The sequence below is a fragment of the Phyllobates terribilis genome, unplaced genomic scaffold (genome assembly GCF_046119375.1).
Source record: "Phyllobates terribilis strain yellow unplaced genomic scaffold, ASM4611937v1 Scaffold_7__3_contigs__length_470593459, whole genome shotgun sequence".
Lineage (NCBI taxonomy): Eukaryota > Metazoa > Chordata > Amphibia > Anura > Dendrobatidae > Phyllobates > Phyllobates terribilis.
In genome coordinates, this window is record NW_027362767.1 from 388,449,765 (window position 1) to 388,472,291 (window position 22,527).

Genomic DNA, 22,527 nt, shown 5'->3' on the forward strand with positions numbered 1-22,527 from the left:
CTCGCCCGTCCGCACCCCTGGGATCCCTTCATTCCTCGTTCCTGGAGCCTTCTCCGCTCCTCTTCCTTCCTTCTCCCTCTTCCAGGCCTGGGTCTCTGTTACTAGGCCCGCCTCCGGAGCAGAGCTCATGCAGAGCCCCTGCTCCCTGCCACTTCTGCTCAGACTTCTCTGCACTGAACTAAGATGGTGCCCACCTTTTATACTCCCTTCTCAATGCACCCAGGAACTGCTTCCTCCCTGCTCCTGCACTACAGGGTTCCCCTTCCTCAGTGTTCCCTCCCCCCACTCCAGCCAGGGACAGGGACTGTCGTGCCCATCTCAGGGGCATATTGGTCGCCCTGCCCCACGGCAATGTGGTGTAATGCATGCAGGTGTCGGGTCCTGATCCACACTCCATCCTTACCTGAGAGTGAGATATCACACCTCTGGGTGAGGTGCAATACGTCTGTAGCAACCGAGCCCTCAGGGTGCTACAGTTCCATTTATCTTCAGCCTAGGTGACGTATTGCGATACAGGGCCGTGATTTTGGCTATAAAAGGGTCCCCTAGACCCCTACCCCAAGCTTTTTAAGAGAATCATATATGGCGTGCCAGGAGACTCTATGGAATGCTTTCTCAGCATCCAACGAGAGTATCTAATTACAAATTTTTAACTGCATCTAGCCCAGGAAATACTTTGTGCCTAGTAGCAGTGTCTGCTAGTGAGCGGATTATCCCGGCTGTTAAGCAAGCTGCACCACCTGTAGTTTAGACACTTAATTTTTTCAAAGGAAATGCTTCGGGACCATGGGATACTTAGTGAAGAGCATCAGGAGGCACCCCAAGGCATAGGGGCTGGGACTGGCAGTAGGATGCCTTGCGGTGGACAGCCGAGCTCGATCCTTATAAAAGCTTTTTAACTGCAGCAGCTTTAGTGGACGCTACTGGAGCTGGAATTACCGCGGCTGCTGGCATGAGACTTGCCCTCCAATAGATCCTTGTAAATGGATTTAAAGTGTATTCATTCAAATTAGAGAGACAATTTAAATTAAAAAGCTTAGAGCTGCCTCCACCACAGGGGGGCTCGCTCGACCCACCAGCGGACAGGCACCAGTATTGGGAGAGGGGGGCTGGCCGTCAGGGTTCACCGCGGCTCTGGCACAAACCCGGCGACACGGAGGTGGCACGGGCAGGAGCGGACTGGCCGTGTCGGCTTCTCACTTTTTGGATTTTAGAAGGGCATGACATGCCTATATCTGTGTCTCCCCCTCCTTTTACTCCTCCACCTCTTTTATTTTCGCATGACTATATGTACTTGTCACTTTTCCATGTGTTAGTTATGTCTTCTGAGCAGTTTGTCAGCTTTTGGACACCTTTGAAGGTGTTTTCTATGTGTTTCTATGTGTTTTTGTTTGCCTGCCATTGGTTTTAACGGTGTTCGAAGGTGTTCGACGAACAGTTCGACGAACAGTTCGGCGAACACACGGGTGTTCGACGAACCGAACCGAACTCGAACACTACGGGGGTGGCTCAACACTACTGGCAACTCGGGGTATGATTTAAGAAACCGCTGAACCATGAGGTTAAGCACATGAGCCAGGCATGGTACGTGTGTGATCTCGCCTCGCCTCAGAGCCGCCACCAGGTTACGGCCATTGTCACACACGACCATGCCTAGATGTAGGTTCAGTGGTCTCAGCCACGTATCTGCCTGCTCTTTCACAGTTGTCCACAACGCACAAGCAGTGTGAGGTTTCTCACCTAAGCTTATGAGTTTCAGCACAGCCTGTTGCCCTTTGGCGGAGGCAGTACTGCAGTGCTTCCAGCTTGTAACTGATGTGGTGATATCTGAGATGGAGGCTGAACATGAGGAGGAGGAGGATGATGCGCAGGAGCTGTACACTGTGGGGGTAACTCTGACTGACATAGGGCCCGCAATCCTCGGTGTGGGGAGGATGTGTTCCGTCCCAAGGTCCGACTGAGTCCCGGCTTCCACTATGTTTAACCAGTGTGCCGTCAGGGAGATGTACCGTCCCTGGCCACAAGCACTTGTCCACGTGTCCGTTGTCAGGTGGACTCTCCCAGTAACTGCGTTGTTGAAGGCACGGCAGATGTTTTGGGACACGTGCTTGTGTAGTGCAGGGATAGCACACTGGGCAAAATAGTGTCGGCTGGGGACCGAGTACCGAGGGACGGCCACCGCCATCAGGTTGCGGAACGATTCCGTCTCCACCAGCCTAAAAGGCAGCATTTCCAAAGCAAGCAGTCGTGAAATGTGCGAATTTAGGTCTGTGGCCTGTGGGGCGTTGGCTGCAAATTTCCGCTTTCGTTCAAAGGTATGGGATATGGACAATTGAACGCTGCGGTGGGACGTGGACGTGCACGTAGATGCTGTTTCTTGAGAAACTGCCATAACAAGTGAAGACTGAGAGGAGGGGGCATCTTTGAATGCAGTATGGACAGGGGATTGCCTTGCACACACAACAGGGGGTTCTATTGCACGCACAACTGCGGAGGAAGCAGTGGTGACACCCGCTGACACTGGTCGTGGACCCTGGGGTACACCCCACAAAGTCGGGTGCTTTGCTGCCATGTGCCTGATCATGCTGGTGGTGGTCAGGCTGGTAGTTTTGTCACCCCTGCTGATGCTGGCATGGCGGGTAGTACAAATGGCCTTTTTGTGGTTATCAGCAGAGTCTTTAAAAAAATTCCAGACTCTGGAAGACCTACAGGTTGTACTGGCAACGTCCCTCATGTTGGTGTTACGGGGAACTGTAGCCTGCCTTCTGTGTGTGGCCACCACACTGCTTCTTCCTGCCTGTTGGGGTACTCTGCCTCCCTCACCCTGTGTGCTGCTGGCCTCGCTCTGCATGTCCTCCTGCCACGTTGGGTCAGTTACTAGATCATTCACCACCTCCTCCTCTTCCACTTGCACACCACGATCCTCCTCCTCACTTCCTGGCAATTGTGTCTCGTCATCGTCCACCTCTTGTGACAAATTGCCAGCGTCGACTTCCTGCGGCTGTGGCTGTTCAAATATTTGGGCATCACTACATGGGATCTCCTCTTCCACCACTTCAAGCGGAGCAGGCGAGGGGCACAAATATGGAAATGGACCAGTGAACAGCTCTTCAGAGTGTCCAAGTGTGGGATCAGTTGCTGTCTGACGACACTCGGCATGGTGGGAGGAAGGAGCATCAGGGTGAGGAGGAGTGTGCGGTCGAGACTCACGGCTACTAAGATTTGACAGTGTGGAAGAGAGACCGGAGGTGGTGGTGCCCAGGTAACTAGAAGTATTGTCTGCTATCCAATTAATAACCTGTTCACACTGATCAGTTTGCAATACTGGTGTTGTAGTGTGGTTCCCTAGTAATTTGGTCAAGAAGTGGGAGCGAGAAGATGTGGCTGTTGGTTGTGGCACATTTTCACCTTGGCCACGGCCCAGTCCTCTGCACGCACCATCACCAGAACGTCCAGTTCCACGTCCCTTGCCACGCGCCTTGCCCATTGTAAATGAAATAATAAAGCTTACACTCGCACTATCAATGGCAAAAGGGTAATAAAAAGGAGATTAGAACCGTGGAAGAGGAAAACCACAGTTCTATTTCTCTGGCCTACACCCGACTCTTTTAAACAATCTGAACAATCAGGGAGAAACTATTACTGTTTTTCTTTACAGAAAAAATACCAAAAGCTGAATAATAGAGATTTTTTACCGTGGTATGGCAAAACCACAGTTATTGTTTACTGGGGTATACCAGACAATTTTAAATAGATATATTTGCGGCTGAACAGTGAGCGACACACTCAAACTGTTTTTTTTAGGTAAAAATGGCCCAAAAGTGGATAATACAGAGGTTTGAACCGTGGAACTGCAAAACCACACTTCTATTTCTCTGGTCTACACCAGACTATTTTCAATAAATATATTTGTGTCTGAGCAATTAGGGAGACACTATTAATTGTTTTTTTTTACGGCAAAAAACGCCAAAAGCAGGATAATAGAGATTTTTTACCGTGGAACGGCAAAACCACAGTTATAATTTACTGGTGTATACCAGACTTTTTAAAATATATATATTTGCCGCTGAACAGTGAGCGACACACTCAAACTGTTTTTTTTTTTTTTTTTTTAGGTACAAATGGCCCAAAAGTGGATAATACAGAGGTTTGAACCGTGGAACTGCAAAACCACAATTCTATTTCTCTGGCCTACACCAGACTCTTTTAAAAATATATATTTCTGTCTGAACAGTCACAGACACACTTTTTTTTTTTTTTTTTTTCGGGGGGGACATCAAAAGGTTAATAAGATGGGTATTTGTACAGTGTGAAGCAGGAAAAAAAAAAAAAGAGGATATAGATGAAAAAAAAAGGATTTTTTCCTGGCCCCCGAGACCTGGAGCTAAGTCCAGCAATTTCAGCAACAGGAGCAGCACACAGGACTGTAATGCAGCGTTTGCTGGTATAACCACTGCGTCTCCTATACAGCTTGCCTGCCTGATATCTGGGATGGATATTAGTCCTGAGAAGGACTGTTTGTTTGATCTGGCAGCCTTTACAGACCCTACACTAACTATTTCTCAGTATATATCTCTCCCTAAATCAGCAGCGCTGTCCCTACACTGTCTGATCCCAGCCGTCTGTGTCCAAGGTGGCGGCGCCCGGTTTTAAATACTCGAGGTGACGCTGTGCGGCCAGCCAATCAATGTAATGCCCACAACCAACATGGTTGAGGCATTACAGTGACTGGCTGGCAATCCCTGCATGTTCATTGGCTCTGTAAAGAGCGCCAAACGTGCAGGGCGGAGACCTGAGCTCCCGCCCGAGTAACCCGGAAATGCTCGGTGCTCACCGAACATCCCGAGTAGCGTGATGCTCGAGCGAGTACCGACCAGTGTCGAGCATGCTCGCTCAACACTAGTAAACAGCTAAAATGCCAAAACTTGTGTCACTGTCGAAATATTTCTGGACCTCACTGTATGTATCTATATATCATTCTGCTCATATTTGGAGTCTGCGAATGAACACAAAATATATACAACAACAGACCTGAAAGAGTCAGTTATGAAATATCTGCCTTATTATTTTTTTTTGCAAATATTTGGCACCTTGACTGAGCATTTCTGGCTCTCCCCACATACATGTGACTCAAAGAACAGAACATTTCTTAGAGCTAACTATTGTGTAATCAAAAGTTATTCTGAAAAGAAAGAAGTCGAGATTCAGACGCTGCAGTTTAAAGTAAGTGACTTTAAATTCACTTTCGATCATGTCACCATTTTATGTTATTTTTATTGAAAGGTTTTTATATTATGGCAGTGATATTATAGGGTTATTATATGCTTAATGCTTTACTATTACATGACTATCAGAGAAAATGGGTTCAGAGTCAAAAAGCAAAGTCGAACTTCTCTGAATACAATATTTCAAAGGAGGAAGGGGGGAGAATTTATCAATCATGTGCCAGAATTCCTGCCAAAAAAACTATCCTTTATGTCTTGCATGATATTTATTAAGTATCTTGCTTGTGGTGATAAAGCGTCAGCTGCTCAAATGTGATGTTTTAGGGAATAAGGATCCTATTCTCTAGTTCAGTGGTCTGGAAGAAAACCTCAAGTTTGTGGGATTTTTTGTAAATTGATAATGTAACGGAAAATGAAAAAAAGAAAAGCAAAGAAAAGACAATTTTTTTTTAAACATAACATCTTCATTAAAACAATTGATCATTTTTTATGACATATTTTGTAAATTTTATGGCATTAACTATAGTGAATCTGTCCGATTGTGCTGTGTCACATCCACCATTAAAGCTCCACCGCCATTTCAGAAGAGGGACAGAGGTCACGTAAACATGCCAGAAATTGCAGCTACATATTGTGCAAAACATTTGCTGCTTTTATCATTTTTCTGGTGTAGAGATGATTGATGATTCCTCCCTCTATGGCGGTGTAGCACCCTGAGGACTCGGCTGCTACAGGGGTAATACACCTCAAGCCAGAGGTGTGGTATTCCACTCCCGGGTAAGGATGGAGTGTGGAACTGAGCTAGTAGGCTGCATGCACTACATACATCCCATTTCCGGGGGACAGAACGACGGTACTCCCACCAGTATATGTGCAGGTACGACTGCGTCTGTCCCTGGCTGGAGTGGGAGAGGGGTGGAACATCCCAGTAGTGTAGGGGCAGATAGGGGGAGTAGTCTGGGTAAAGATAGGAGCTCATTGGGTGCTGGTCACCTGAGCTCACACATAGAGGGAGTATATAAGGTGGGCACCATCTTAGAACAGGGTGAGAGTTTAGCCTGAGGAGCAGAGCAGAGGAGCTAAGCCAGGAGGGCTGACAGGGAGCTGTGGCTCCGGCTGGGCCCAGCTCCAGAACAGAGCCTGCTGAGAGAGAGAGAGAGGAGTCAGAAGGACCCAGAGAGGAAACAAGAAGGAACCCCAAGATCCCAGAATAAGGACAGAAGGGTGAAGGGTTGGCGCACAAGGGTACCGGAACCCAAGCTGGCAGAGGCCAAAACGAACCTCAACCAGGAACCGGAGGTTGTGGGCAGGATCTGCCACACCCTCACCAAATCCACTAGAAAGGCACACCGAGCATAGGGTCAGGGAGCCCAGAGGAGGCTTGACGACCAAGAGACCCGAGGGAGCCGGCCAAAAGTGGATCCCTGGTGGGAACGGCCAGAGGAAGGGAGAGTCAGAAAGGGAGCTCAGGACCACGCTCCAGAATTGCTTGGGGGTTGGCCGAGTCCAGGACCTGGTGGACGCAGCACGGCTCGGGCGGTCACTCAAGGCCAGAGTGACCAACAGAACAGCAGTAAGTAAAAACCCTGAACTGCACAGCCCGACTCTGAGTCTTCTTACCATCCACACTGCACCACCACTACCACCATCCTCTACACCTGACCCCCTGAGGCTATACCCCTCCCGTTGGGGGTTATACTACCACAGCTGCACATATACCACCAGCCTCAGCGGACCCTGCTGCAGCGGCGGCCTTTTGACCGCAAATCAACGGGTGGCGTAGTCGACACTAAGAACAACTATAACATCTGTAAAGACTGCCACACACTGAGTTTGACACCCTGGGCACGGACCGGGTCGCCGCCACTCGGAGACTACAACCCCCATCTGATCCGGCTCCGGGTAATCCCCAAACAGCACTGGCCCAGGGGGCGCGTCAACTTTGGCGTAGTCGGCAGGATTTCGTGCCCGCAACCACCGGGTACTGCGTGCCTGAAAAAGAGACTTTTAAAACTTACCATCCGTGAAGTTTTCCCGCCATCGGTGAAGATTCCCGCCATCCGGCGCCATCTTCAGCCTTCTTCCCGCCATCGGTGAAGTTTCCCGCCACTGGGAAGCGGTTCCCGCCATTTCAGAAGATTTCCCGCCTTGGAAGAGCAGACGCCATTATGGGCGTGCCAGAGGGTGGCAAGAGGTCACCTCCCATCGTGGGCCAGGTCAAGGAATGGCGCCAAAAGCGGATACCGCCCCCACCAGCAGAGACTGTGATGTTAGAGATGTCCATCAGCGTGAGGGGTCTGCCCCTGGAACTGACAATCACCAAGTTTCCCCAGGACCACCCTCAATGTGGGCGGAGACAGAACAAAAGAGAGAAGATGGGAGCAGCCTGAAGAAGTCTGGAGAGGACTCCGGAGAGGTCGTGCCCAGAGATGGAGGGAGAGTCAGGCAGCACCGACCCTGTGGTCAGGAGCCTGCTGCAAGCAACAACCCCACTAGGCTTAGTGGAGATCCTGGCACAGCTCCCCCGAGACCGGGAGTGTGCACAGACCGCACTGGAGGGCTTGGCTCAGAGGATGGCCCGAGTGCAGCGGGACGTACTGGCCGCATGGAGCAGAGAGATGGCCCAGCAGGCTGGAACCCGCCAGCGAAGCACGCCACCCGAGACGAGGAGTCAGACCGCCTCTGAGGATGGCGCAGGAGGAATCAAGGCCGGAGACGACGCCGAGGAAGGAGCTAAAGAAACGGAGGCAGGTAAAGGGGACGTCACTACCCCGAGCCGAGTAGCCGTGAGCCTGCCCCAGCTCCCCGTCGCAGAGCCCGAAATTCCCCCTGCCGTGCCCGTCGCTGCATCGTCACCGCTCCAGACAAGGCCTCAAGCAGAAGCCGCGGCCGCGACCCCTGTGACGTCACGCGCCTCAACCCTGAGCGCGGCAAAGCAGGAAACACAACCGGCCTGGTCGCAAGGTCTAGTACCCCCGGGCGCCGCAGTACCAACAGCGCCCTCTACCTCCACTGAGCCACCGGCCTGGTCGCTGGGCCGAGTAACCCCGGGCGCCGCCGTTCTTACGGTGCCCTTGACTTTTAGGGTGCCCCAGGCCTGGTCGCAAGGCCTGGTCAATCCGGGCGCCGCTTCCACCACCGCGCCCTCAACATCTAGAGTGCCGCACCTGGGTGAAGACTTGTTTGCCCAGCACACTTGCCCGGATGGGCAGCCCTTTATATGGCCACCGGAGTACTACCAACTGGAACTCCAAAAAGCGAGGCCCCTGTGCGAGCCCCTGATTCCGGCTCCGAAGCCCGTTAAGAGGACCCCGCTCCCGCTGGAAGAAGCGCAGTTCGAGTGGGACCCCACCGGAGGAGACCTCATGGGGTTCACTCAGGAAACTCGGGCAGCCGCAGCGGAGCGTGTGGAGTGCTGCCGCCAGCAGTTGGCAGTCTTCGAGCAAGAACGGAGAGAGAGGCGGGTCCGTGAGCAGCGGCTGCAGGAACAGAGCGCAGGGCAGAAGAGCAGGACCAGGAGAGACCCCCGTGCAGCTCATGGTCCCCGTGCCACCGGGACTGTGATTAAATTCCAACTGCAGCACGGTTGGGGCTTCATCAGGGATCACCACACCCCCGGCGACGTCTTTGTGACCAGAAGAGACGTGGAGTCCCATCTGCCGGAGGGACACAGAGGTCGTGACCTATATGTAGGGGACGAGGTCACGTTCACCCGGCACAAGTGTGCCAAAGGACCCTACGCCCTCCATGTACACCGGCTGACGGAGGAGGAGCTACGGTGTGAAGAGGAGCAAGAGGACCCGGACGGGTCTGAAGGAGGAGCAGGAGTACGCCGTCATTAAAGTACGGTAAAGAGACTATACATAGTTACCCGTCAGGGTATAAGAACTGTTACTGCTGCTAGTTAAAATATAGTCCCCATTGGGACCAGTGAACTGTTCCAGTGTGTCCCATCTCCCCACAGGCTGAGGACTGTGAGCAGCCATCCCTTTTCCCCACTGGCCGAGGACTGAGAGCGGCCATATCCCCTTGTATATAGTTGCGCTTCCTAAAGTGCCCCCTACTGGTTTTATGGGAAAACTGTTTTTCTTGAAGAGACTGTTGCACTTTACCCGGTCACAAGTTGCACCGTGGCCGGAGGAACAAGAATGTTTACTATGAAAAGTTTTATGCTGATGATATATATAATGTTTTATATGTTTATGATGTTTTTGAAAAAAAATTGTATGTTTGTGGATGTTTTTATTCTTTTACAGCCCGAGGACGTGCTGTGATTTACCAGGGGGGAATGTAGCACCCTGAGGACTCGGCTGCTACAGGGGTATTACACCTCAAGCCAGAGGTGTGGTATTCCACTCCCGGGTAAGAATGGAGTGTGGAACTGAGCTAGTAGGCTGCATGCACTACATACATCCCATTTCCGGGGGACAGAACGACGGTACTCCCACCACTATATGTGCAGGTACGACTGCGTCTGTCCCTGGCTGGAGTGGGAGGGGGGTGGAACATCCCAGTAGTGTAGGGGCAGATAGGGGGAGTAGTCTGGGTAAAGATAGGAGCTCATTGGGTGCTGGTCACCTGAGCTCACACATAGAGGGAGTATATAAGGTGGGCACCATCTTAGAACAGGGTGAGAGTTTAGCCTGAGGAGCAGAGCAGAGGAGCTCAGCCAGGAGGGCTGACAGGGAGCTGTGGCTCCGGCTGGGCCCAGCTCCAGAACAGAGCCTGCTGAGAGAGAGAGAGAGGAGTCAGAAGGACCCAGAGAGGAAACAAGAAGGAACCCCAAGATCCCAGAATAAGGACAGAAGGGTGAAGGGTTGGCGCACAAGGGTACCGGAACCCAAGCTGGCAGAGGCCAAAACGAACCTCAACCAGGAACCGGAGGTTGTGGGCAGGATCTGCCACGACCCTCACCAAATCCACTAGAAAGGCACACCGAGCATAGGGTCAGGGAGCCCAGAGGAGGCTTGACGACCAAGAGACCCGAGGGAGCCGGCCAAAAGTGGATCCCTGGTGGGAACGGCCAGAGGAAGGGAGAGTCAGAAAGGGAGCTCAGGACCAAGCTCCAGAATTGCTTGGGGGTTGGCCGAGTCCAGGACCTGGTGGACGCAGCACGGCTCGGGCGGTCACTCAAGGCCAGAGTGACCAACAGAACAGCAGTAAGTAAAAACCCTGAACTGCACAGCCCGACTCTGAGTCTTCTTACCATCCACACTGCACCACCACTACCACCATCCTCTACACCTGACCCCCTGAGGCTATACCCCTCCCGTTGGGGGTTATACTACCACAGCTGCACATATACCACCAGCCTCAGCGGACCCTGCTGCAGCGGCGGCCTTTTGACCGCAAATCAACGGGTGGCGTAGTCGACACTAAGAACAACTATAACATCTGTAAAGACTGCCACACACTGAGTTTGACACCCTGGGCACGGACCGGGTCGCCGCCACTCGGAGACTACAACCCCCATCTGATCCGGCTCCGGGTAATCCCCAAACAGCACTGGCCCAGGGGGCGCGTCAGCGGTACAGCTCATAATGCTAGCAAATGTTTCTGAGACTCTGGTTGTCTTCCACTCAGCAAATCCAATGCTTAGTTTATCTGGCTTCTTTAGAATCTTAATGTCTGTTCTACAGATGGAGAACCAAAAAGTTGTCAGACTTAGAAGATGTCAATCAAATATTTGGAGTCCTTGGATAATCTCTCTCTGTTTCTGTCTCTTTATATGTCCCTCCCGGTTTGTTTGTTTCTGTCTCTCTGTCTCTCTCCCCTCTTTCTCTTTGTACTCTGTCTCTCTGTCTTTCTCTGTCTCTGTCTTTCTCTGTCTCTCTTTTTCTCTCTCTCTGTAACTCTTTCTCTTTAACTTTTTGTCTCTCTCTTTCCATGTGTCTCTCTTTCTGTCTCTCTCTGTCTCTCTGTCTCTTTCCTCTTTCTCTCTCTGTCTGTCTCTCTGTATGTCTCTCTGTCTCTGTCTCTGTCTCTCTCTGTCTCGCTTTCTCTCATTCTCTGACTCTCTCTGTTGCTCTCTCTCTTTCTGTCTAGCTCTCTCTGTCTCTCATACGATAACAGTCCTGAAAGAAGAGTCAGATATGAAATTTATGTCTTATTTATTTTTGAAAAAAATTGGCATCTTGTCTGAACATTTTTGGTTCTCGGAAGACTCTGAGAGCTACTTAAAGGGGTTTCTGACAGCGCATACATGCTGCCCGATCTGTGAGCACCATGTATCAGACACTGACTCCATGATTTCAGCCAGATATGTTTGACTCTGAAATGTTACAGCTTTTCAGAAAAAAATATACTTTAACAGCTGCTGGGACTCAGCTGCACGGGAGACTAGTCAGATAGGTGGGTCCCCGCAGATTCTCCATGCTTGCTGCTCTGGAGTGACTGATCTCTCCCTATGTATGCCTGCATTGAGAATCCAGGGAAGCGGGCAGGGAGAAGCCGCCTATCCAACTAGTCACCCTTGCGGGTTGGTGCTATTTTCTATTAAACGTTGCAGAATTTTAGAGTCAAACTTGCCTGGCTGAAATCATACAGCCGGTATCTGATAAATGCTTCCAATAGATCCGGAAACCTGTATCCGCTGTCAGGTTCCTTTTATAGCTATTAGCTAACTATTGTGTGACTAAAGAGTATTCGAAAAACAAAGGAGTCAATATTCACATGCTACCGTCTAAAGTGATTGTCATTTTACTTACCCTGATGTCACTGCTTTCTTTGTATTGCTATTGGAAAGATTTTGTGTGAGTATATTTATGGAGGTGAGATGATGATATCACTATATGATACAATGATATAAAAAATAGGGGGTCATGGTCGATAAAATAAGACTCCCTTGTTTCCAAATTTTAGACAGTTTAATCATAAGTTTATCCTGCATTAAACCTGCAGATGGCAGGATAAAGTTGCCATATACAGCCTGTATAATGCTGCCATATAGTGCCAAAAATACTGTATTCAATACCTAAATATAAAGTTATAAAGATAATAATGGCTCTATGGATGCCACATAACACTGCAATTCAAATTAATACTGTATAAAACGATACAATGCTATATAACACCAGGTGGTTTTAGTCTGCTCCTGGAAATCTCCTTCTCAGTGGCCTTTAGTAAATGGTTGTCTTACAGAGTCTTGTTTTTCTATAAACAAGATTCTGTGAGTAGGGATGAACTTCAATCCAAATTTTGGTTCGGGTACCAGAACTTGACCCAAACTTGACCCCGGATCCGAACCCCATATAAGTCAATGGGGACGAGAACATTGGTGCAGTAAAATGGCCGTAAAGTGGTCGAAGTAAGGGCTAGGGGGCTGCAAAAGGAAGCAAAATGGGGCTAAGAGCCGGAAAATTGCCCTGCAAACAAATGTGGATAGGAAATTGACTTAAAGTAACATATAATAATGGAAAAAAAATAACAGTTTTGAACCAGGAGGCAGAGGTCCAAGTGGAGTAGAGCAGTGTTTTGCATGTGTAGTTTACTTTACTTGTTAATAAATAAATAAATGGAAAAAACGACGCAGGGTCCCCCTATTTTTATTAACCAGACAAGAGAAAGCAGACAGCTGTGAGCTGTGAGCTGGTCTTATTCTGGGAAGGGGCCAATATTCATGGATCTTCCCAGCCTATTAATATCATCCCCGGGATGTTTTCTTTGCCTTTGCTGGTTATTAACAATGGGGGAACCCTAAAAAATGACTTGGGTTCCACCCTATTTTTAATAACCAGATAAGGCAAGGCATTACTAAATGGCTCAAAGAGGGAAAGTGGCAGGGAGTTTTTTCCAAATAAAGATTTTTTTGTGTGTGTTTATTTCTTTTGATTACTGTGCTAGTAATGGGGGTGTCTGACAAATGTCTCTCCATACCTAACCCATGGGCTTGATGTTAGTGACAGGAATCAGCCCATTCTTTGGGCACTCCATTTTTGGCCAAGAAGTATGTCAAAGCTCTGAGATACCTTACCTAGGCATGTATCTATTTGGTGACGGTAAAGCTCCTGACAGGTTCACTTAAGCACATTTAACATTGGGCATGTGACACAAGTTATTGTTTCTCTCCATGCCTAGGAGACTAATCTCTTCGCCTCGCCTTGACTGTCTTGTCTTAACTTATCAGTAATAAAACTTTTCTTGACCTTGTCTTGTCCCTAAATTAAGATTTTCGAACAAAACATAATGGGCAATGAAAGTGACTCAAGTATTTTATATGGCTGACTTTTTTGATGATTTGGTGCTAACTTGGGTTGCTAAGCATATTAAACATGCTAGATATGAATTTCTATCCACAGGATGGATTTCTGCTCACTAGTTATCGTCCTCTTGGTGATTCTCATAACCAGTGTGTTGTTTGACTATACAAAGATATTGTTGGAGAAGTCCAAGCTGCCTCCGGGACCAACTCCTCTTCCAATCATCGGCACTCTTCACCTAATGAACCTTGATGATGTCGTGAATTCCCTCCTGGAGGTGAGTAAAGCCAGAAAGAAAGTGCTGGATAAATATGAATGAAGGCTGCTCTTTTCTTATGATCAAATTTGAATAGAGTGGAGCTCGCATGTTTCATTGATGCAACATTTCAGCTGTTTGACTCTTTTTCCAGTGAACACTCTCACGTAAAGTTGGCTTTGAACTTTACAACGATGTCGGGCTAATTCCTATTCATTTTCTAATTTCATGGTCCAATCACTGTTTATTATAACATAAAAATACCATTCTGACATCAAAATCCAGGAGTAAATCAGGTTCACGTAAACTATTTTGTGATGGAGTCTGTTTGTACAGCAGATTGAGTACATAAAAGTTAAGACAAACTTCAGTTAAGTAGAGGAAACAATGGGAATTAAACAAATAAGAAAGAAATGACAACCAAGTAAGATGGCTCAAAATAGATTCTCCACCCTCTTACCAAAATGAAGGGCTGCTTAACAAATCTACATAATGGATGTATTTTCTCATATATATATATCAGTCATAGGTCTTGACCCAATTGAGGATCTTTTGATTAGAAATAGGAGCCTTACAGGCAGATGTGAGGCCATTAGTTCGGGATGAGAGATCTACATTCAGACTGGGTCCTGCAGCCGATATACAAAAGGGAAAATATGCCTGCTATATGGTCATGTGAATTTGCCCTGAACCTCACCGTTGTGTTCTGGACTGACATAACCTTTGCTGATTCCAAGATTCAAGTTGACCCTCTTGCGTTGGAGATACCACAAGGTTACCTAAGTTGCCTTATTATTATGAAAACTTCATTTGCAGGCAATGCTGCTTTATGTGATATTAGATGTTGTGTTCACCACTGCTGTGTACCTCCAGCCAGGTACAATATTCCTAGATAACTTCAAATCTCTACAGTTAGGTTATCACTGAAATGTGTGGGTGTTGTGACTGATTTGAGATTGAAATTTTGTCGACAATTATAGCATACACTGCATGAGTTAAGGGGAACCTGTCAGGTGATACATGCTTCCCAACCAGGGGTGGATTAAGAGTAGCAAGGGCCCCGGGCAGTTTAGAAGGCGCGGGCCCCCCCACCCCCCACACACACACCTGATGTATCACGTGACATGTCACATGATCCCCTGTGATAGATCATGTGATAGTTCACGTGAAATTAATTTGGCACAATATTAATTATAATAATTTTTTTTAGGCTGTGTGCCCACTACGCGTTTTTTAAGCGTTTCTGCAGCGGCAATTCCGCTGCGGAAACGCTTAAAAAATGCTTGCTAGAAGGTCTGCCATGTTCCCCAATGATAATCCGCATGTGCTGTGCACATGCTGCGGAAATTTCCGCTGCGGATTATCATTGCGGAAAAATCCGCAGCACTAACAATTATTTTGCGGAAGCGCGGCGCTTTCGCCGCCATTGACTTGCATTGGAACGCATGTAATCCGCATCACTGCATATGTACATGCAGAATCCATGCGTTTCAATGTGCGGATGGTACCCGGGTTTGGAGAAGAGGAGACTCTCCTCTAGACCCGGGTACCATAGAACCTGTAAAAAAAAGAATAAAATAAAAAATAAATATTATACTTACCTTCTGATGGCCCCCGGTGTCTTTATCCGATGCGTCCTGGCTGCCGGCAGCGCGCGATGGTCTGAAAAGGACCTGCCGTGACGTCATTTAGTCATGTGACGGGTCAGTATATATTTATTTTTTACCATTCTTTTACGGTCACACTATATAAATCCATGCCGGTTGCATGGATTTATAAAGTGTGACCAAGTTGTCAAGCACTTTTCCAAGTGATGCTAAAATCGCTTGGAAAGCGCTTGTCAACCCGCATGCGGAAATGCATGTGAAGAACGCTTCACATCCGCATGTCCCTGGCAGGAAAAGCGCATGTATAATCCGCATGCGTTTTTTCGGCTAGGGAGATTCAGAAACGCTCAAAAAAATCCGGAGCATTTCTGCATCGTGGGCACATAGCCTTACATTAATTGTATGGCTCAATATTGAGCACAAGTAGCCATCTATACACAGCAGGAGGCCGCACGTAGCCATCTATACACAGCAGGAGGCCGCATGTAGCCATCTATACACGGCGGGAGGCCGCACGAAGCCATCTATACACGTCAGGAGGCCGCACGTAGCCATATATACACGGCAGGAGGCCGCATGTAGCCATCTATACATGGCAGGAGGCCGCACGTAGCCATCTATACACGGCAGGAAGCCGCACATAGCCATCTATACACAGCAGGAGGCCGCACGTAGCTATCTATACACAGCAGGAGGCCGCACGTAGCCATCTATACACGGCAGGAGGCCGCATGGAGCCATCTATACACGGCAGGAGGCCGCACGGAGCCATCTATACACGGCAGGAGGCCGCACGGAGCCATCTATACACGGCAGAAGGCAGCACGGAGCCATCTATACACGGCAGGAGGCCGCACGGAGCCATCTATACACGGCGGGAGGCCGCACGGAGCCATCTATACACGGCGGGAGGCCGCACGGAGCCATCTATACAAAGCGGGAGGCCGTACGGAGCCATCTATACACAGCGGGAGGCCGCACGGTGCCATCTATACACAGCGGGAGGCCGCACGGTGCCATCTATACACAGCGGGAGGCCGCACGGCGCCCCCCCCAGAGACAGCGAGAGGCCGCACGTAGCCATCTATACACAGCGGGAGGCAGCACGTAACCATCTATACACAGCGGGAGGCCGCACGGAGCCATCTATACATGGCGGGAGGCCGCACGGAGCCATCTATACACGGCGGGAGGCCGCACGGAGCCATCTATACACGGCGGGATGCCGCACGGAACCATCTATACACGGCGGGAGGCCGCACGGAGCCATCTATACATGGCGGGAGGCCGCACAGAACCATCTATACACGGCGGGAGGCCGCACGGAGCCATCTATACACGGCGGGAGGCCGCACGGAGCCATCTATACACGGCGGGAGGCCGCACGGAGCCATCTATACACGGCGGGAGGCCGCATGGAGCCATCTATACACGGCGGGAGGCCACACGGAACCATCTATACACGGTGGGAGGCCGCACGGAGCCATCTATACACGGCAGGAGGCCGCATGGAGCCATCTATACACGGCAGGAGGCCGCACGGAGCCATCTATACACGGCAGGAGGCCGCACGGAGCCATCTATACACGGCAGAAGGCAGCACGGAGCAATCTATACACGGCAGTAGGCCGCACGGAGCCATCTATACACGGCGGGAGGCCGCACGGAGCCATCTATACACGGCGGGAGGCCGCACGGAGCCATCTATACAAAGCGGGAGGCCGTACGGAGCCATCTATACACAGCGGGAGGCCGCACGGTGCCATCTATACACAGCGGGAGGCCGCACGGTGCCATCTATACACAGCGGGAGGCCGCACGGCGCCCCCCCAGAGACAGCGAGAGGCCGCACGTAGCCATCTATACACAGCGGGAGGCAGCACGTAACCATCTATACACAGCGGAAGGCCGCACGGAGCCATCTATACACGGCGGGAGGCCGCACGGAGCCATCTATACACGGCGGGAGGCCGCACGGAGCCATCTATACACGGCGGGAGGCCGCACGGAACCATCTATACATGGCGGGAGGCCGCACGGAGCCATCTATACATGGCGGGAGGCCGCACGGAGCCATCTATACACGGCGGGAGGCCGCACGGAGCCATCTATACACAGCGGGAGGCCGCACGGAGTCATCTATACACAGCGGGAGGCCGCTCGGAGCCATCTATACACAGCGGGAGGCAGCACGGAGCCATCTAGACACAGCGGGAGGCCGCACTGTGCCATCTATACACACCAGGGAGCCCGCACGGAGCCATCTAGACACAGCGGGAGGCCGCTCTGTGCCATCTATACACAGCAGGGAGCGGCACGGTGCCATCTATACACGGTGGGAGGCCGCACGGCCCCCCCTCCAGAGACAGCAGGAGGCCGCACGGCGCCATCTATACTCAGCAGGAGGCCGCACGCAGTCACGCACACAAACATATACAGACATATACATACATGCATAAACACATTTGAAACACAAAAATACATATAAACAGACATCACACAATGATATCTGCCTGCACACACATACACACACTCACTCACTCTCACACATACACGCTCTCTCACACACACACACACACACACACACACACACTCACCATCCCCGGGCTCGGCTCCAGTCCTCCTGGCTCCTGCTCCTCTCCGGTGGTAAGTAGCAGTGCAGGCCGGGCGCGCACTGCGTGACGTCACAGCTAGGAGACACGGCCGCGCACAGGGCCGTGTCTCCTAGCAGTGACGCGGCCGGGCCAGCACACAGGGAAGTTAACTGCTGCAGTGCTGGCCCGGCCGAAGAAGAAGCAGCGGCCGCGCACCGCTGCTGGGGGAGCGGTCCGGGCCCCCCCCGCCGTGCCATTGTCTGCCGGTATATGCCGCGGGGCCCCACATATAATGAGGGCAATCCGGCCATAGCCCCCCCGGAGCCCCGGGGCCCCTGGAGACCCGAGGCCCCGGGCAGTAGCCCGGATTGCCCTCATTATAATCCGCCTATGTTCTTAACCCATTTGCAGCATGTATCAGCCCTCGGCTATAAGATATACACTACCGTTCAAAAGTTTGGGGTCATTTAGAAATTTCATTATTTTTGAAAGAAAAGCGCATTTTTTTTCAATGAAGCTAACATTAAATGAATCAGAAATACACTCTATACATTGTTAATGTGGTAAATGATTATTCTAGCTGCAAACGTCTTGTTTTTATTGCAATATCTACATAGGTGTATGGAGGCCCATTTCCAACAACCACCACGCCAGTGTTTTAATGGTACATTGTGTTTGCTAACTGTGTAAGAAGGCTACTGGATGTTTAGAATACCCTTGCACAAGTATATTAGCCCAGCTGAAAACGGTTTGGCTGATTTGAGAAGCTATAAAATTAACCTTCCTTTGAGCTAGTTGAGAATCTGGAGCATTACATTTGTTTGTTCTATAAAACTCTCAAAATGGCCAGAAAAAGAGAACTTTCATGTGAAACTCGACCATCTATTCTTGTTCTTAGAAATGAAGGCTATTCCATGCAAGAAATTGCCAAGAAACTGAAGATTTCCTACAACGGTGTGTACTACTCCATTCAGAGGAGAGAACAAACAGGCTCTAACCAGAGTAGAAAGAGAAGTGGAAGGCCCCGCTGCACAACTGAGCAACAAGACAAGTACATTAGAGTCTCTAGTTTGAGAAATCGACGCCTCACAGCAGGGCCGGCATCAGCACCCGACGTACCCGGGCAAGTGCCGGGGCCCTGGAAAATCAGGGGGGCCCACCGCCCACTCACTGTCGGGGCCTTGACCGCTTCCCCAGCACCTGTTAAGTGACGCAGGCGCTGCTTGATTGCCGGCACTCCCCCAGACATGGCCGCGCTCTGTGCAGCTGTGTCTGCTAGTAATGACACGGCAGGGTCGACGGCACTGCACCTTTAATTGTGCTTGTGTGTCGCCCCTGCCACGTCATTACTAGCAGACACAGCTGCACAGCGTGGCTATGTCTGGGGAAGTGCCGTCAATCAAACACCGTTGGAGGTCCTGCACAGATGGGGAGGGGGAGCGGCCGGGACCCGACCGCAAGTGGGTCCCTCTGATGGTCCAGGGCCATGATGTCTGTGACACGCTGGGGGCCCTGCACTGCCCCATACCTGAGGAGCTGCTGGACAGGACACAGGACCGGGGACAGGTGAGTGAGGCTTCCCCAATCCCCATATTAAAAATATTTGTAATGGGTCTGCGTGTGTGCATGTATGTGAATGTCAGTGTGTATGACTGTGTATATATATTTGTCTGTTTTATATATGTTTTTAAGAATTTGTGTAAAAATTTTGTGTATATCTGTATGTGTACATATCTGTGTACCATGTGTGCATGCATGCATATGCTGCATACCGTGTGTGCGTGTGCATGTCTGCGTACCGTGTGTACGTGCGCATGTCTGCGTACCGTGTGTGCATGCGCATGTCTGCGTACCGTGTGTGCGTGCGCATGTCTGCTTACCGTGTGTGGGTGAGCATGTCTGCGTACCGTGTGTGCGTGCGCATGTCTGCGTACCATGTGTGCGTGCGCATGTCTGCGTGCCGTGTGTGCGTGCGCATGTCTGCATATGTGAAGGATGAGGTGGCAGGCTGGGCCCTGTGTACTATATATATATTTCTCCGCCGTATCTGTGCATCATGAATCGTGTATGTGTTAAAAGGGCCCCCTGAGAGTCTTTCACCCGGGGCCCAGAAAAACCTGGAGGCGGCCCTGCCTGGAGCTCCTCAACTGGCAGCTTCATTAAATAGTACACGCAAAACGCCAGTGTCAACGTCTACAATGAAGAGACGACTCCGGGATGCTGGCCTTCAGGACAAAGTGGCAAAGAAAAAGCTATATCTGAGACTGGCTAATAAAAAGAAAAGATTAATATGGGCAAAAGAACACAGACATTGGACAGAGAAAGATTGGAAAAAAGTTTTATGGACAGACGAATCAAAGTTTGAGGTGTTTGGATCACACAGAAGAACTTTTGTGAGATGCAGAACAACTGAAAAGATGCTGGAAGAGTGCCTGACGCCATCTGTCAAGCATGGTGGAGGTAATGTGATGGTCTGGGGATGCTTTGGTACTGGTAAAGTGGGAGATTTGTACAAGGTAAATGGGATATTGAATAAGGAAGGCTATCACTTCATTTTGCAACACCATGCCATACCCTGTGGACAGCGCTTGATGGGAGCCAATTTCATCCTACAACAGGACAATGACCCCAAGCACACCTCCAAAATATGCATGAACTATTTAGGGAAGAAGCAGGCAGCTGGTATTCTATCTGTAATGGAGTGGCCAGTGCAGTCACCAGATCTCAACCCCATTGAGCTGTTGTGGGAGCAGCTTGACCGTATGGTACCCAAAAAGTGCCCATCAAGCCAATCCAACTTGTGGGAGGGGCTTCAGAAAGCATGGGGGGGGAGTTCTCAAGATTACCTCAGCAAATTAACAGCTAGAATGCCAAAGGTCTACCATGCTGGAATTGCTGCAAAGGGAGCATTCTTTAACGAAAGCAAAGTTTTTATTCTTTCTATAATTATTCTTTCTAATAAAAATCATTATTTCTAACCTTGTCAATGTCTGGACTATATTTTGTAATCATTATGCAACTCATTTGATAAATAAAAGTACGAGTTTTCATGGAAAACACAAAATTGTCTGGGTGACCCCAAACTTTTGAATAGTAGTGTATATTTTACTTTGAAAAGCTGCGGCGTTTTGGAGTAAAGCATACTTTTTATAGCCGTTGGGGAACGAGCTATTGAGTATTCATACAGACGGATTCCCGGCAGCTTTTTTCCACCCACTGACAGTTACTGACAAGCCTCTTCCTACATGCACGTATAGAAAGAGGCTTGTCAGTCAGTGTCAGCGGGCGGGGAGAAGCTGTTGGGGACCCGTCTGTATCACTAGTTAGCCTCCAAGGACTGAGCCGCATGGGTTTTAAAAGTATGTTTTACTCTGAAATTACAAAGTGTTTCAAAGTAAAACATACATAGCTGTGATCATACAGCCAGTGGCTGATACATGCAGTGAAAGGTTTGGGCACCATGAATCACCTGTCAGGTTTCCTTTAATGACATGAATAAATGTAAGTCATTTATGGGAAATGAGCCCTGGCTTGATAATACCCAGCAGGATGCCACTGGTGGTAGAGAGGTGTAAAGTGCAGTTCATTTAGTTGTGCTGTGTCCTTTCAGAGTTATTGCACTAAGTAGCTGATCACAACACTTGGTCATGGGGGCACATGGGAGAAACTTAAAGGGAATCTGTCACCCCTGGCACATTCTGATCTCTAATATGGGCATACAAGTGATAGAAATGCCGCTATACACCTCTAGAATTGTTTTTGGCCACCCATGGAACATAAAAAGTATAGTTTCAGATAGTAACTTGTCATGTTGAATAATGTCTCTGTCTTCTCCTAGTTGTCGAAAAAATATGGTGACATATTTACAGTATATGAGGGGACCCGACCAGTTATCATTCTTTGTAGCTATAAAGCCCTCAAAGAAACTTTCATTGACAAAGCAGAAGAGTTTAGTGGTCGAGCCTATTATCCTTCATTCCACGACTTTACCAAAGGAGATGGTGAGTATTGAGTCAGGGGAAGTTTACTCTTCTTTGATCTTAGTGTATTATTCATTGGCTCTCTCTTCACACTTGTTGTCTCTCTTCACACTTGTTGTCTGTTTGGCTACTTTTCATATTGTGGTTCCAGGAGAATCAAATTGGAATATTGATGGATCTAGGCCACATATATCAAACTCCGGCCTGAGAGTCAATTCTGGCCATTATACTCTATGTAGCACTATGTGGGGCCATTATACTGTATGGAGCACTATGTGGGGCCATTATACTGTATGGAGAACTTTGTGGGGCCATTATACTTTATAGAGCATGATGTGGGGCCATTATACTATATGGAGCACTATGTGGGGCCATTATACTGTATAGAGCACTATGTGAGCCCATTATACTGTATGGAGCACTATGTGGGCCCATTATACTGTATGTAGCACTATGCGGAGCCATTATACTGTATGCAGCACTATGTGGGGTCATTATACTGTATGTAGCACTATGTGGGGCCATTATACTATATAGAGCACTATGTGGGGCCATTACACTCTATGGAGTTTGGCCCTCCAATTTGTCCAAGCTTTTAATTTTGGTCCTCTGTGTATTTTGAGTTTGACATTCCTGATCTAGACCAATAATCTACATTTGGAGGAGT

The 22,527-nt window shown here is 49.4% G+C and overlaps 1 protein-coding gene across 3 annotated transcripts in view; it reads left to right on the top strand.

Moving 5' to 3' along the window:
* Positions 1 to 22,527, top strand: part of LOC141154943 (cytochrome P450 2F2-like) — a 96,699-nt gene that overhangs the window by 41,661 nt on the left and 32,511 nt on the right. The window contains exons 1-3 of one of the 3 annotated variants that reach the window (XM_073641513.1): positions 5,067 to 5,223; positions 13,523 to 13,700; positions 21,719 to 21,881. In XM_073641513.1, coding sequence (XP_073497614.1) covers positions 13,524 to 13,700; positions 21,719 to 21,881 — 340 coding nt within the window. In that variant the 5' untranslated portion in view covers positions 5,067 to 5,223; position 13,523. Of the gene's footprint in view, positions 1 to 5,066; positions 5,224 to 11,921; positions 11,978 to 13,522; positions 13,701 to 21,718; positions 21,882 to 22,527 lie in introns of those variants that run through there. The other 2 variants (XM_073641512.1, XM_073641514.1) reach the window with 2 other exon arrangements.